Source organism: Lynx canadensis, chromosome E1, assembly GCF_007474595.2.
Source record: "Lynx canadensis isolate LIC74 chromosome E1, mLynCan4.pri.v2, whole genome shotgun sequence".
In the NCBI taxonomy this organism is placed as follows: Eukaryota; Metazoa; Chordata; class Mammalia; order Carnivora; family Felidae; genus Lynx; species Lynx canadensis.
Window position 1 is genome coordinate 19,426,626 of NC_044316.2, and position 16,948 is coordinate 19,443,573.

The following is a 16,948-nucleotide window of genomic DNA, read 5'->3' on the forward strand; positions in this document are numbered from 1 at the left end:
TAGCTAGTAAGTGACAAAACCCAATGTAGAAATACTTCAGCGCATTATCCTGGTCTCCATAGCAATCCTCACCCACCCCAGAAAGTAGGCCTGGGTTAACAGGTTTCTTACTAGAATGTCAGCTTCTGAAACACAGGAACACATCTAATCTCTCTTTATTTTTATTGTACCAATGCTTAATCTGGGCTAGGCATATATTCAGGAAAGGGATGTTCAGGACAAGATGTATGGGTAACCAAAACAAACCCAAGTTGCGACTCCCTGTTCTGGCTATTTTCCACCACGTAACATTCCTTTCTTTACTGTACAGATTTCATTTCTGGCATATACCAAATACCGAGAGTCAAATGTAATGTCACTCATCTTCCATACCAAACATCCAAATGGGTTTAGTCACATAACACATAACAATATATTAAAACACATGACACCATCATGAGCCAACTGGAATCAAGTACGTGTTACTGGCAGTGAATGTGCCCTTACCCACTGCTTGTACTGAAATTCCGGTAGAAGTCTGAGTTCATGTGCCTTCCTGAACGCCATCATGGTTCTTTCCAGCCTCTGAAATCAGAAAAATCTCTCAGTTCGTTACAAACATCCCCACAGGGGTCTGTGGCCTCTGACAGAAACAAGTGCAACCAAGAAAAGGAACTTGAGGTAGTTTCCCTCATGATTAGACCAGCTAAACAGCCACACCAAACACAGCCCAGTAACAGGGTGCTTCTTAATCAGGTGGCCAGAAAAAGGATACAGCAGGCTCAGACCTTCAGAATGACAGGTCAACCACAAGGGGAAAGAGCTTAGGTTAAGTTCTTGGAAGCTGTCCCAGGCCCCAAAGGAGCCACATGTCTGCTCTTTTTACAGAAAACAGTCACTTTCTAGTCAGCCACTATAACCATGTAACGTAGGTCCACACCTTCTCTCTGAGGAACTGACTGCTTGTCTTCTTGGTGAATCTTTCCAAGCAGAACGTGATGTAACACTTCCACATGGCCTCTGGAAAAGTCAGATTATGCGGATCACATCACTAGTTCTCTCCATTTAACAGTCATCATACATCTTTCCTTTGAAGGGAAAATTCCTCTGAAAAAGGGTTTAAGCTAGTCCGGTGGAAAAAACTAGTTATTCTGATTACAGCTAATCAAACATCTCAAATACTGAGTAATGACTTAACTATAAAAAGTAAAGGGCAGCCTGTGTGGCTCAGTCGGTTAGGCGTTCAACTTCAGCTCAGGTCATGATCTCATGGCTGGTTTGAGTTCAAGCCCCGCGTCGGGCTCTGCGCTGACAGCTCAGAGCCTGGAGCCTGCTTCAGATTCTGTGTCTCCCTCTCTCTGCCCCTTCCTTCCCTGCTCACGCTCTCTCAAAAACTAAACATTAACACTCCAATATATAAAATTTGGAAGCAAGTCTGTATGAAAAGAGAATTAGAGAATGACAATCTTCTGAATTATCATTTCCTATGTACCATTTCCCCCAAACGGATACCATTACTACTATCGAGGAAGGTCATCAAAGCTCCATCTTTGACCACCACAGAACAAGTTGGAAAGGCAGGCACACTGTAAACTAGCACAGAGAGAATCCTGAAACTGACGTTGGTAATGGGAACAGAAGCTTCGGCTTCCCATTCGTGAATACTAACTTCGACACCACCCCAAGGTTTGGTGAAGTTCACCTGTAGGGAGAGTCTTCACCGCCTCTTCATACACAGCACAGCACCTCTCCTCCTTCCGGCCCACCTCCACTGCTCTGGCTTGTTTTGTCGCAGGCTGCTCTCCTCCTGGCTGTGACTCTATCTCTAATTCTCGCCGTGCCACATAATCCCAAGTGAGAGGGTCATCTGTGTGTAGAGCCTGAAGGCTGAAAAGCAGTTCGCTGGCATCAGCCCTATGACACGAAACTTAACTCAATATCAAACAGACAGTTCCCAATGCTCTAAAAATGCACCCAAGGGCACCTGGGTGCCTTAGTTGGTTGGGCAACCGACTTGGGCTCAGGTCATGATCTCACGGTTCATGAGTTCGAGCCCCGTGTCGGGCTCTGTGCTGACAGCTTGGAGCCTGGAGCCTGCTTCGGATTCTGTCTCCCTTTCTCTGTCCCTTCCCTGTTTACACACTGTGTCTCTCAAAAGTAAACGTTAAAAAAAAAAAAAAAAAAAAAAATTTAAGAGTGCACTCGGGACACCCCTTTAACAATTCCATTACCAGGAGACAATTCCCCAGCAAGCCCTCCAGAGATCTTCACGCTCACTGCATAAATTTTGTCAATCAATCAGAGTTGTGGCACATTTATTAGGTTTCAGAATGTTTCAGATTTCATTCACAAGTTAGCTCTCAAAGTTAAATCAACAGGTATGTGTGATGAGACAGTCCTCGAGCCCTGGAGAACCTTATATCTAGGCTCTTGATTTTCTGTAACAGAGGCAAGAAAAAAAAAAAAAAAAAAGCATGACCTAAACCTCTACCAAAGCTCTGAAGGCATCCAAAGGGCAAACAAGCCAAGTTCTGTTTTATCTCCTGTGAAAGTAAGGGGTGCTACCTAAGAGTGATGTACCCACAAGGCAGGCTGCAAAAAATTCTCAAACAATATGCTCCAACATTAAAGAATACAATAACCTACAGCAATCACCTGCAAACCTTTATGAGGACCACTCTCATTCTATGGACAAAAGACATACCAGCACAGCAGAAATATACGTCTTGATATCAGCTGTACGATACGTTTGTCACGGAGTAAAGACAAACTAACTCCCAAGGGAAGCCCAGAAGTGAGTCAAACAAGTTCTCCAGAGATATTTACTTTTCTATGACTTACTATGATACAATAGCCCTAAAACCTTGCTTTCTTCCAAGGACTTAGCATAGTGTCTTCTTTCCCTCTTTCTAAACACCCAACCTCAAACTTTTACCACAAGATCGGAAATAGACATATTCACCTTTCCACGAACTTACTTACTCATCATAAATTTCTCTTTGCAGATCTTTGGCAAAGTCAAATAGCTGTGCAATTGTAAGCAGTGACACGTGAAATTCTGCACCTAAAATTTTAAAAATTGGGAAGGGGAGTAAGACTGTCAAGTGTCATTTTACTGTAAAGAACCACTTTCTTCTACAAGAAAGTACCACTTTCTTGATGTACTAGAGCTAATTCTTTTGTATTATTTGAGAAATAGGACAAAACAAAAAAAAATCACCCATAGCCCCACTACACAAGCAAAGTCATTAGTGATATTTTAGAGTATTCTTAAGTACTTCTTTTCTTCTAAACATCTTAAAAGCATAAAGAAATGTTCTAAATCACCTATTTCTTTCCAACTCTCCATGTGAATTAAATACTCGATAAACTTACTGAAATGTTCAAGTATACCCTAAGGGGCTATCAATGTTTTCTGAAAGAAACAGGACACTATTCCCATAGAATTTTATATACACTCTAACAGAATTTCTAACACAAATTTTCAACATTAGCTAAAGGTCTTCTTCCCTTTTAATTTTTTAATGCTTATTTTTTAGAGAGAAAAAGAGACAGAGTATAAGTGAGGAAGGGGCAGAGAGAGTGGGAGACGCAGAATCTGAGGCGGGCTCCAGGCTCCAAGCTGTCAGCACCGAGCCCGATGCAGAGCTCAAACTCACAAACTACAAGATCATGACCTGGGCTGAAGTCAGTCGCTTAACCGGCTGAGCCACCCAGGCGCCCCGGTCTTCCTCATTTTAAATAGAACATTGTGGGGTGACTGGGTAGCTCAGTCAGTTAAGCATCAAACTTCAGCTCAGATCATAATCTTGCAGTTCATGAGTTCAAGCCCCATGTCAGGCTCTGCACTATCTGCACGGATAATGCAGAGCCTGGTTGAGATTCTCTCTCTCTCTCTCTCTCTCTCTCTCTCTCTGCCACACCCTCCCCACACATATTTGCATTCTCTCTCTCTCAAAATAAACATAAATAAATAGAATGTTGCACTTTCCATCATAAATAAATATTCAAAACACGTACCTTTAATTATGTTCACAGAATTTTTGTAGATAATCCGTGCCAACTCGCCCTTAAGGATTTCTTCAGGATAATCAAGATTCCCCTAAAGAGTATTATAGTAAACATAACTTAACAGACAGTGCCAGTAACTAGAAAAAGCACTAGGATAAAAATTAACAGCCCTAGACTATCTGTGCCATATGACCTCTGGCAAACCACGTCTCTCTCTGGGCCACTTCCCTCACTTGTAAAATGTGCAGCTTGAACAAGACCACTGACCTTCCCAATGTGTTCTCTCAGGCTCCTAGAGCAATAGCAAGATCACGTGGCTTAAGGCCTGACTCTACTTAGACCAGAGCAGGTCAGGTTTTACATGGCTTGTTTACCCTTCTGGGTAAACTTTTATTTGAATAAAAAAGTTCACAGCTGGAAACCACAATAACAGATGATAGCAAAGTTCCTTTTTCAGCTCAAACATTCTAAAACTTTTCTTTAAAATTACCGTCACCAAAAAAATTATATAAAAAGCTAGGAACCACACATTTCACAACCTTCCTCGAGCTCCTTCAACCCATTAGTATGTCATTTAATGAAACCATAAAGTATTAGGGAAACCATTTACCCATCAATAATAAATTATTTTGAGGACTACTTCAAACAGTCCAAATGTGTATTTTTAAAGCACAGAATTCCATTTTTATTACTAAGCCCGTTTAGTTAAATAAACTCTAGATTCATCTCAAAGTTTCAAAACCGGCATTAAATAAAAAATACATTTAAAAAATTGTCTCTTATTCCTAAGAAGGCTCAAAGCACTATTAATTGTTAATGTGTGATGACACGTTCGGATCTTACCACATCCATTTTGGCTTTTTCAAATTCTTCCTTTTCCTTCCTCAGTTTCTCAGTATGCATCAGCTCCATCCTAAAGTACTATACAAGGGAAATTATAAACTGAAAATCTTTGGAAATATATTTTTTTTAATTAGAAATACATAAGATGCTATTTTTTACCCATAAATATCAGATCTGTGAAAGTCTGGGGATAGCGTGATATTTTTTGTTATGAAACTAGATGACACTGACAAGAAGGGAGTTCCTTGTGATGGTAGAATAGCTCTGCATTTTGATTGTGGTGGTGGTTACACAAATCTACACATGTAAAATAAAAAAAAAAATGACAGAGAACCAACCATATGCACACATTAGACCAATGTCAATTTCCTGATTTTAATATATGTATTATAATTTCATAAAATTAACCATCAAGAGGTGCCTGGGTGGCTCAGTCGGTTGAGGGACTAACTCTTGATTTCAGCTCAGGTCATGATCTCACAGTTGTGGGATCGAGCCCTGTGTTGGGCTCTATGCTGACAATGCAGAGCCTGCTTGGGATTCTCTCTCCCCCTCTCTCTCTGCCCCTCCCCCACTTGCATTCTCTCTCAAAATAAATAAATGTGAAAAAAAAGTTTTATAAATTTCTTAAAGTTTATTTATATTTTGAAGGAAAGAGAGACAGCATGAGCGAGAGAGGGGCAGAGAGAGAGGGAGACACAGAATCCGAAGCAGGCTCCAGGCTCTGAGCTGTCAGCACAGAGCCCAACACAGGGCTCAAACTCCCGAGCAGTGAGATCATGACCTAAGCCAAAGGTGGACTCTTAAACCGACTGAGCCACCCAGGCACCCTCTAATTTACTTTGAAAAAGAATAAGCAATAAACCTATTTCTATTTTTGGAAATACCAGTTTGAGTATTTAGGAAAACTTCCAAAAAACATAAACAATACTTCCATAAAATAACCTTATAACGCAGGGAGGAGTGATACTTACTGTTTCTCAATCAAAATACTACAGGTAGCAAAGGGATATCGAAAAGAATATGAAAACAAGGGAAGAAATGCTGAGCTGCAATATAAAACATCATTAAAGAACTACAAGACCAAAAATCACTAGTTAGGACAGCTACAGAACCTACAAGCATAAAGACCCAAATCGGGGTGCCTGGGTGGCTCAGTCAGTTAAGCATCTGACTTTGGCTCAGGTCATGATCTAGTGGTTCGTGAGTTCGAGCCCCGCGCTGGGTTCTATGCTGACAGCTCAGAGCCTGGAGCCTGCTTCAGATTCTGTGTCTCCCTTTCTCTCTACCCCTCTCCTGCTAGCGCTCTGTATCTCTCTCAAAAATAAACATTAAAAAAAAAAAAAAATTAAAAAAAAAAAAAAAGACCCACATCTTTTTCCATCAAATAAGGCTTCATTTTCAATTGAAGACAAGACAGTAGTTTCTCCTTTATCCTGACAAATACCTCAAAAAAGGGCAGCTTCTAATAATACACCATTTTTAGCACTTGCTTTTTTCTTAATTGAAAGTCTGGCCATCACTGTTCTAGTGCCTCCCTCTAAGGCGTTAAGTCCAGCAAGAGGGGAAGGAGGGATATATCTCAAGAAAAAAGAGACAATAAGAATAAGTGGGGAAAAATGAAGAGAAGCCAAAAGAAGAAGATAGAAAAAGAGAGAGAAAGGAAGGAGAGAAAGAAGATAAGAAGTAGGGAAGGTAGATGCAAGGGAAAAAACAACAAAGGTATAAAGATGGCTGAACCCTGGCCCTACAACGAAAATAGGTAGGGTCCAGTTCCCCACCCCTCCCAACCATAATGGGCAGTAAGAATTCTAATCTCTCACTAACAACCTGGAAGATGCACATGGTCAACACCTAATACTGGCCAAGAAACAGCTTCGCCGCTCTCCTTTTCCAGCAGCTCCTCTACTTATCCCTAGCCTCCACAAATCCAAGTCTTTTTAACTTAATCAAGAATGTAAGTCTACAGAGGACCAAAACTGAGACATCACTCTTTCACCTTACAGGTACACAACTCACTTCTTGATAAAGTTTTGGGCACTCTGGATGAAAGCGCAGAGCTCGAAGAAATAGTTGTCTTGCACTTTCTGAAGATAAGCGATCTTCCATTTCCCATTTGGCTGCCATAATCCACAAAGCTATATAAATAAAAAACATCAGACTTCATTTCAATAAATCAATCAAGTCAGACTAAAAAAAAAAGATCAATGCTCCAATTTTAATACTCAAAGAATTTTTTTTTAATCTTCCCAAAAGAGGAAAGGGATGGAGAGAGGGAATTTCAATGGTTATTTGTAAAGTATTGCTGCTTTACCTAAAATTAGAGTATTCTGGGGCACCTGGGTGGCTCAGTGTGTTAAGTATCCAAGTATTGATTTCAGCTCAGATCATGATCTCACAGTCCATGGGTTCAAGCCATGATAGCACAGAGCCTGCTTGGGATTCTCTCTCTCCCTGTCTCTCTGCCCCTCCCGCATGCTTATGTGTACTCTCTCTCTCAAAATAAACTTTAAATAAAATAAAAATAAATAAATAAAAATTAGAATATTCTGAAGCGAAGAGGCAAATGATAACATCTGTGGGTACTTATGTGCCTCAGTCAATCTAAGATCAACATCACTATAAGTCACATATAAACTTTAGAACTATAAAAATACTGGAAGAAATTGTGCATCTTAGAATCCATGAAATAAAAATATTTCACTCTTTTTCTTTATTTAAGTAGTTTATAATTTCTTTTGAATGGCTCAACATTAAAAATAAAATTTTTATCACACCTGTTGGGAATAAAGGCTTTAAAAACAAAAACCTTTGTCTTTCTACACAGGAAATCAACGTCGAGTTAACATTCCAGCTATTTCCCTAGAAACTTAATAAAAGTCAGCTATGTTACCAGACAAGACTGCCTTCGGTAAAAAATGACTCATGGTTAGTAACCACGTCTGGACTAGAAGGGTTATTAATGAGAGAGCGCGACTGCTTTGGGCTTTCCTGAGCATGTGACTCCTGAAATCGAGCACAGTCCTTTCTAGGATCCCTGGAAGCTGTGCCCATCCACAGGACTTCTAAATCAGAGCTGTTCCTCTACCCATTCACATGGTCTCATTCCCTCACACCTGAACTGTCATCTTGGGGACCAAGGACTGGCCTCCAAATTGCTAAGAGTACTCTACTAAAGACTCTCACCTAATGCTGTAGCCTCTGGTGAATTAACTGGTGCCAAATGTGGCCTATCTTAGCCTGTGTAGCATGAACCTGGTTGAGCCTAATACTTGAGAATAGGCACTGGAGTACCTCCCCTATAAAATTATGTGCTATTTCACACAGTATTCACAAGAGAAGTCTTTCTCTTACAGAACATGAGTACCTAATATGTGCCAGGCACTCTTGCAAAACCTGCGTTAACATTTTCCCCTTTAAGTTTTTAAGTTTTCCCCTCTAAGTGCCCCTTAAATGTGAATACATCCAAATAGAATGTCTCTCAAAGGACCAAAGAGTTTCTTTTATCATCATCTAAAAAGAAACTTAGTGGGGTGCCAGTCTGGCTCAGTCAGTAGAGCAGGTGACTCTTAATCTCTGGGTCATGAGTTCAAGTCTCATGTTGCATGCAGAACTTTTTTTTAAACTTTTAATGTTTATTTTTGAGAGAAAGTAGGAGAGGGGCAGAGAGAGGGAGACAGAGGATCCCAAAAAGGCTACACACTGACAGCAGAGATCGATATGGGGCTTGAACTCACAAACCATGAGATCATGAGCTGGGTCGAGGTTGGAGGTTTAACATACTGAGCCAACCAGACGCCCTACACAGAGCCTATTTTTAAAAATAACAATAAAATAAAGTAAAACATACTTTAAAAATAAATGAATAAAACACTTTTTAACATAAATAAATCAATAAGTAAATAAAAAAGAAATTTAATCCTTCTTACCCACAGATACAATACTCAACACAATAAATGATACACAATATACAGGGATGAACTAAGAGGCAGCTATTCAGAAACCAGAACTGCTGAGGCCTAGTACCTATGCTCAAGTTCTCAAACTAATTTCTTTTAAGTTTATGAAGCAAAATAAATGCCAAAATAGCTTGAGTCTACATAAAAGGTAGAAGAACTGACAAGGATCTCACCATACCTGGCTTGTTTGAATGAATGGCCAACATGGCAGAAAATACCTTGCTAAGTTGAGCTTTGGTGGCCTGTAAGAGAGAAAAAGCAATTCTACTTCCTATACACTGAACTCATTATTAGTCATCTCTAAGTGATCTGTACTGTTTCCTTACCAACTCAAAATCCAATGGGGTAAGATATGCTCTTGTAGGGACATAGAAACAAATATAGACACACTCATAGTTTTTTCTACCTAAACCACTACATGCAAACATTCTAAGTATCTAAACAAATCTAACTTTACTAAATAAATACACACAACAAAGATCATCTTCTGACTTAGAAACCATTTATATAGTCTTCAGATATGCAAATGTTGTTACACTGAAGTTCAGCCTTCTTGGAGTCTTTTCCGATTTACTAACCCTACAACTTTGGAGAAAACATGGAGTTCAGTACTCAAGCACAGAGCTTAAAAGGCACTTACTAAAAGAACAAGGAAGCAAGACACAACTGCGCAATACTCACCCATTTCTTACAAAAGACTATATAGGATAGCCAAAGTTGAACATCATCCTGCAAGAAGAGCAATGTAGTAAGCTGCTCGAATTTGAACTTAATACATAATACACTTTTGCACTAATTAACTTTTTTTAGAAAGAGAGGTAAATTTCAGGAAAGCCAATGTATTATACATTGCTCAGCCTATTAAGCTGTTACTCACTGAAGTCTTAGATCTCTTAAATGTGTTAACTCCATCTGGCCACCCGTTCTCACCTACCATGCTCCAAGACAAAATCTGTTATCTATCCAATTTGCTCAATGCAGTTTTGTTTTCATTTCTTTAATGTGTATTTATACTTAATGGTGGGGGGAGAGGGGGAGGGGCGGTGGCGGAGGGGGCCGGGAAACAGAGGATCCAAAGCAGGCTCCATGCTGATAGCAGAGAGCCTGATGTGAGGCTCGAACTCACGAACCGCAAGATCATGACCTGAGCTGAAGTCAAACATTTAACCAACTGAGCCACCTAGGCGCCCTTTGTTTTATTTTTAAAAATATTTTATTTATTTTTGAGAGAGAAGAACAGGGGAAGGGCGGAGAGAGAGAAAGAGAGAATGTGAATTCAAAGCAGGCTCCATGCTATCAGCACACAGCCTGACATGGGGCTCAAACTCACAAACCGCAAGATTATAACCTGAATTATGCTTAACAGACAGAGCCATCTAGGCGCCCCTTGCTCAATGCAGTTCTTAAATGGTCTCAATCAGGGGTAGCAACCCCAAATTTGTCATTCCCAGGATCTAAAGTACTCCCAGTCCCAGAGCCCAACTTGAAGAACATCAAGTTAGTGAGGTGCTGCCCCTACTCTAACCATTTATCTTCCACCTCCAAGTCTTCAGTGTTCTTCACTTAGAGATTTATCCATACATCCCAAATTTCTAATCCTTAACCATGTATCAAATCCACCTTTTTCAGTACCATCCTCAAAGAAGAACTATAAGGTAATGAGATCAATTTTCTTCACGGTTTGATAAGTGGTTTCAAATAATACCATTATTAGGTTAAATATTGAGACACCCAAGAACAAACAATACATTTGAATACTGAAACATAATACATATAATATATATCTTCACATCTCTTACAATTAAAGATGCTCTGATCACTTACTTTCCATTTTGCTGAAGCACGCCGGAAGACACCTTGTACCCGGTGTACAATAGAATTCTCAATCTCATCCTTCTTAAATGAATACCCGATGCGCTTAAAGGTGACATTAAAAAAAAAAAAAAAAAAAGCCTCAATTTAATCACATTTATCCATAACAACATTCCTACTTGATCTTAAACTGTACTCATAGGGGTGCCTAGATGGCCCAGTCAGTTGGGCGTCTGACTCTCGATTTCCGCTCAGGTCATCGTCTAACGGTTGGTTGAAATCAAGCCTCGCATCAGGCTCTGTGCTGACAGTGCGCAGCCTCCTTAGATTCTCTTTCCCTCTCTCTCTGCCCTTTCCCACTTGCGTGCACTCTCTCTAAATAAATATTTTTAAAAAGGTGCTGATAAAGAAAACAAATGATTACAAACACCCATTATGAACACAGCACCACACAATTTATCAGTGCCAACTGCTTCCCAAACCCAAGTTCTAGCTATAGAGCCACACTACCTAATCTATATTTTTTCCAATTTCCAGAATATCTACTTACAGTTCTTCTTCTCTGAATCAACTCCAAAAGATTAATTTCATACTATGGAAGAAAAACATATAAGAAAAGAGAAAACAATAAAATTTATAACCTTTTAAATTATAACCTTTTAATTTATAAACCTTAATTTATAACAGGAACTGCATTTAGTTAAAATCATAAAGTAAATAAAAATCAAGAATATAAAACAAGATTGGGGCAGCTTGCTGGCTCAGCCGGTAAAGCATGCAACTCTTGATCTTTGGGTCATGACTTCAAGCCCCACGCTGGGCACAGAGCTTACTTTAAAAAAAATTTTTTTTAAAAAAGGACTATAAAAGAAGATAATATGCTATCAAGCATAATTTGTAGTAAATGTCTGTTAAAAGTCAGTGATAATTCACCTTACATCTACAAAACTCATAAATCCATATGTTAGCAAGCATATAAACATCTTAGATGCAAAGAAAGTATGTTTCTAAAATCATAATATTTCTAAGATTTGGGGCTCCTGGCTGGTTTAGTCGGAAGAGCACATAACTCTTGATCTCAGGGTCATGAGTTCAAGCCCCACGTTGGGAATAGACATTATTTAAATAAATAAACAAACTTTAAAAAAAAAAACTTAAAAAAAAAAGACATAAGGTTCATAATATCAGACTTTCTAGTCTACAACAGCATGTTCCAACTTTGAGTAAATTAACCATGCAAAAATGTTAGCTTAACATAAGCAAATGGAAGACACAGTTGTGCCTAATTGGTTCTCCCTACCCTACCCTCTGAAGGACCACTTAAAACCTCTTAAGATTCTCTAAAAACCACTACTATTCAATTCCTCTCTAAGCCTCAGTTTGAAGACTGTTAGAGACACAAAACTTAAGGCTTCACAAGATTCTATGCTTCATTTTACAAGTGCTTTATGAAATATTCAAGCACACAGAACACCTAAGCAGCTATTACACAGCTACATCAAAGCCTACATTTTATTAAACTTGCTTCGAAATTCCCTATGTATCATGTCTAATTCCACTCTTTTCCCTCCCCAGAAAAAAATGACTATCTTGACTATCATTCTGAAGCAAAACTTTGGACTTTATTATAATGCTTTCTTGAATGCTTTTTTTGTGTGTTTTTTTTTTTTTAATATTTATTTATTTTTGAGAGAGAGAGAGAGAGAGAGAGAGAGAGCGAGCGAGCATGAGCAGGTGCCTGGGTGGCTCAGTCAGTTAAGTGTTCGACTTTGGCTCAGGTCATGATCTCGTAGTTTGTGAGTTCAAACCCCACATCGGGCTCTGTGCTGACAGCTCGGAGCCTGGAGCCTGCTTGGGATTCTGTGTCTCCTTCTCTCTCTGCCCCTCCCCTGCTCATGCTCTGTCTCGGTCTCTCAAAAAATAAACAAAAAAAAAAAATTAATTAATAAGGCTAACATTCTTTTCATAAGTTGATCAGTGAATGGTGTTTCCCCTTTGTGAACTGCATGTTCATATTTTTGTTGTCTTTATCCTTCATAGTTGTCATTTTCTTCTGAATCTGTAGTTCCTTAGATATTCTAGATTCAAAATATACGTGCTGCGGGGCACCTGGGTGGCTCAGTCGGTTAAGCGTCCAACTATTGATTTCAGCTCAGGTCATTATCTCTTGGTTTGTGAGATTGAGCCTCGCATTGGGCTCTGCACTGACTGCTTAGGATTCTCTCTCCCCCCTCCCTCTCTGCCCCTACCCTACTTGCTCTCACTCTCTCTCAAAATAAACTTAAAAAAAAAAAAGTGTCTACGTGTGTGTGTGTGTACACATATATTTATGTACCGAAATTATTTTCTCCATTTTGTGGCTTGTCTTTTTACATTGTGGCATCTTTTTTGCATAGAAATGTTTATTTTAAACATGGCCAAATCAATCTTCTTGTCATTGTGCTTTCATAGTCTCATTTAAGAAAACCTCTCCTACTCAAAGTCATTCTTTCATATTTCTTGTAGAGATACAAAGTTTTCCCCAAATTTACCTTTTCCATTCAGAAGGATTTTCATTTTGCTTATTATATGAGAGGGGTCTAATTTTATTTCCTCAATGCGGACAACCAGAACCTCACTGATTTAAAATGCCACTTACATCTTATAGCAAGTTTATATGGTTGTGACAGTTGTGTGCACAGGGCGGGGATGTGAGTGAAAGTATGTACGTGCGGGAGTGTGTGTGTGTGTGTGTGTGTGTGTTTAATTTACTTATTTCAGTTATGGCCTCTAAAGCTAATCAACCTAATCCACAGGTACCTCTTCAAATATTTGAAGAGTGGAATTATCTGCCACTTCTCAGGTCTCCTTAAGGTTAAACGTGTCTATTTGTATTCTTTCAATGATTCCTCCTAGAACAAGGTTTCCATCCTGGCTGTCTTTTAACTAACCTTTCAAAGTCCTTCTTAAAATGCAGTCTCAAGCCTAATACATGCTCCAGACACTGTCTGTTAAGTGCAAAACACCTTTTTTCAAACTAACATCTTCTGAATGGCTACTGTTTGCAGTGTTCTTTGCTCAGCTAACTTACTCATCACTCTACTTTTGTTAATATGGTCCATTATTTTTTTTCTTTTGTCCTTTTCCAAGTTTATTCCTGAAGTATAGTTGACACATAGCAATCCACCATGAGCTCCCAAACCTCTTCCAAGTACAAGATTCGTAGCCAGGTCTCATTTGTTCACCTGTTGTTGTTTTTCCAATCTAAACTCAGAAAACCTCCAGTCTTATAATATTACATCTTACCACTGGGTCCAGATTTTGTTATCTAACATATTAGCTATTCTCCTCTACCTGAAAATTGGTCTAGCATGTAAACTTTAGATTCACTCAAATCTCCCATTCATTTATAGTACTGAAGAATTTGCAGTATCCCTCTAAGGTAAAGACTTACAGACACATAAATATTAACTTTCCAACCATCTACCATCATCAAACTCACTCTCCTTTATGTCTCCCCACAAGAAATAGTAAGTCAATTCTCTTGCTTAAATCCTAATACACAGTATCTTTGGCAGTATCTGGTCTACTAACTCCATAGAAGGAAAAAGAAAATTTCAGTTTGCCAAGGACTAAAGCCTTAGTGGGGCAACGTTATTCCCAGACCACTTCTATTCCTGTTCAAAAATTACCCGTTTAATCATCAATTCTAGAATTCTGCAAAAAACACTGAATCAAGCTCACCATTCTAGAATTGATTTAAAATTTGTGAGGGGACTAAAAAGTAGTGAACTTATCCACTTACTTGAACATAATTGATGAAGTCTTCCTTAAAAAGAGCTCTTCGCTGTATTTTGTATTCCAGATCTGAAGCCTTCTTAATGATAGCCCTGAGGAGAAAGCCATTTAAGATATAACAGTTGAAAAAAGCAGAAGTTAAATAATTTTGGAGTTTTAAGTTTATTTTAATATATTTAAAACATAATATATATATTAAAACATTTCCAAAACCTGAAATTCCCAAATTATCCTTCATAAGCAAGTTTTCTCTTACCTGATTACTTCTGTGTGCTTAGGGTGTGTGTATCAGGATTTTTTTTTAAATGTTTATTTATGAGAGAAAGAGACAGAGTGTGAGCAGGGGAGGGGCAGAGAGGGAGACACAGAATCCGAAGCAGGCTCCTGACTCTGAGCCGTCAGCACAGTCTGACACGGAACTTGAACTCACAAACCATGAGATCATGACCTGAGCTGAAGTCGGATGCTCAACCAAGCCACCCAGACGCCCAGTATTTTAAAATTTTCGTGAAAATCATCTTAGTCAACTGACAGGACCATTGACATTCCCACCAGCAAAGCAAATAATGTTAAGTACTTTACATTATTTGTATGTGGTATTAGTAAAGATTTCTTTCCCTCCAAATTCTGGTCACTTGGGTTTTAATAATAACCAAGTATCTTTTCTAAATTCCTTACTTCTGAGTTTTCCAACACTCAAACTAGAAAAAAAAAAAAAAAACCACCTAGATTGTCTCTACTGTCTCTATCTAGAAAGGTTTATTAACAGTACAAAGGACTCATGGGAAAGGATTGACTGTATTTAGCTAAAGAGAAAACACAACATGTGTATATTAAGAGAATTTAATGCAAGATGTACGAGGTCAATTACTGTCTCTAGTTAATGGTAATAGTAACATTTACTGAACACGCACTGAGAGTCCACACTGCTGGAACACCTGGGTGGCTCAGTCAGTTAAGCAATGGACTCTTGATTTTGGCCCAGGTCATAATCTCACGGTTCTTGGGTTAGAGCCTGGCATCAGAACCTCTTGGGATCCTCTTCCACTCTCTCTCTGCCCTTCCCCCTACTCTCTCAAAAATAAACATTAAACAAAATTTTTTTGAGTCCACACTATGCTGCATTTCACTAACAAAGGTTTACTTTAAGGCCCCCATTGTCACATTACTACATTCCCAGCCATTGTAAAATGCAGCAACAGTCACAGAAAACCACTAAAAAATATTAGGCTTAATTGTAACAAATTACTGAATGCCAACCTCGTGCCGGACGTTGTTGGCTAAAGCCTGGGGTAGAATACGAAATTGAATTAAATGGTCCCCATCTTCAAGTCTTACTAGAAAGATTTATCTCTTGGCACCCACTGCAGTTTGCATCTCTAGAGCAGTACAAACAGACCACCGTGCAACGAATGAGAAATTCTGGGAGTCAACAAAATCTGAAAATGGGCTTCTGCCATATTACAAAAAATAAACACGGGGCGCCTGGGTGGCGCAGTCGGTTGAGCGTCCGACTTCAGCCAGGTCACGATCTCACGGGCTGTGAGTTCGAGCCCCGCGTCAGGCTCTGGGCTGATGGCTCAGAGCCTGGAGCCTGTTTCCGATTCTGTGTCTCCCTCTCTCTCTGCCCCTCCCCCATTCATGCTCTGTCTCTCTCTGTCCCAAAAATAAATAAACGTTGAAAAAAAAAAATTTAAAAAAAAAAAAAAATAAACACAATTAGGTGCCCCGGCATCCCTGCCCCCCAGGCTCCCCCTCCCTTCGGCCCGCCCCAGCTCTTCCACTTCCTCAGCTCTTTCTCACTTAATCTCCGCATGACTGAACAATCCAATACGCTCCAGCTGTTCCAATTCGGGGAGTCGATCTTCTATGCGTTCCTGAATTATCTCCGCCATGAGGTCACAACTCTACAGCCCACCGGCGAGCCTCTCGACCGCCAACACGCGCACGAAGCGGCCACCATCTATTCCGGAGACCTAGCCCTAGCGTTCGCACGTGCTGACGTAACGTGCGCCCTGGGTCCCGCCTTTTCCGCTTCCGCCGCCTCCGCCGTCGGAGACCGCCCTCCGGCCCTTGCGGCGGCTGTCACCTCTGCGAGGCCGACTGTGGGGCTTCCGCGGAGCACCCCTCCGGCTCGGGAGGATTCACGTGAACTGGAGTGGAGGGGCGGGGCCAGAGTGGGGGCGGGGCTAGACGCGCCCTGGGCTAAACGTGGGCGGGGGTTCGAGAGAGCGCCTCCCAGTGTCTAGAGGGGTTACCTGAAAGGAGTGCAACTCGTTTCTGCAGAATACTGTCTCCTTTTATTCTGTTGCGGTCCCATGTCTTCGCTTTCCAATAGTAAACGTTTCAAAAAGTCAGTAATGAAAAGCGTAGGGAAACTGACCAGATATCCGTAACACTATAGCTTTGCTTTCGGCTAGGTTAGTGAACCAGTGTGGTAACACCGGTTTTTCACCTGCCAATTAGAATCTCTAATTGGCTAATTTTAAAATAGGAAGACCTTTTCATTATTTAAACAATTATTCTGCCTTTATAGACAAGATCTTTTCAAAAACACATGGCCCTGG

General features: G+C 40.0%; 1 protein-coding gene across 1 annotated transcript in view; it reads right to left on the reverse strand.

The window, feature by feature from the left end:
• Positions 1 to 16,382, reverse strand: part of UTP6 (UTP6 small subunit processome component) — a 29,419-nt gene extending 13,037 nt beyond the window's left edge. The window contains exons 1-13 of the mRNA XM_030295373.2: positions 16,185 to 16,382; positions 14,389 to 14,473; positions 11,155 to 11,196; positions 10,617 to 10,709; positions 9,474 to 9,521; positions 8,971 to 9,034; positions 6,853 to 6,971; positions 4,834 to 4,911; positions 4,000 to 4,081; positions 2,962 to 3,043; positions 1,682 to 1,866; positions 920 to 999; positions 487 to 564 (exon numbers count right to left, since the gene is read on the reverse strand). Of these exons, the coding sequence (XP_030151233.1) occupies positions 487 to 564; positions 920 to 999; positions 1,682 to 1,866; positions 2,962 to 3,043; positions 4,000 to 4,081; positions 4,834 to 4,911; positions 6,853 to 6,971; positions 8,971 to 9,034; positions 9,474 to 9,521; positions 10,617 to 10,709; positions 11,155 to 11,196; positions 14,389 to 14,473; positions 16,185 to 16,276 (1,128 nt within the window). The 5' untranslated portion in view covers positions 16,277 to 16,382. The remainder of the gene's footprint in view (positions 1 to 486; positions 565 to 919; positions 1,000 to 1,681; positions 1,867 to 2,961; positions 3,044 to 3,999; positions 4,082 to 4,833; positions 4,912 to 6,852; positions 6,972 to 8,970; positions 9,035 to 9,473; positions 9,522 to 10,616; positions 10,710 to 11,154; positions 11,197 to 14,388; positions 14,474 to 16,184) is intronic.
• Between the last annotated feature and the right edge of the window lie 566 nt (positions 16,383 to 16,948).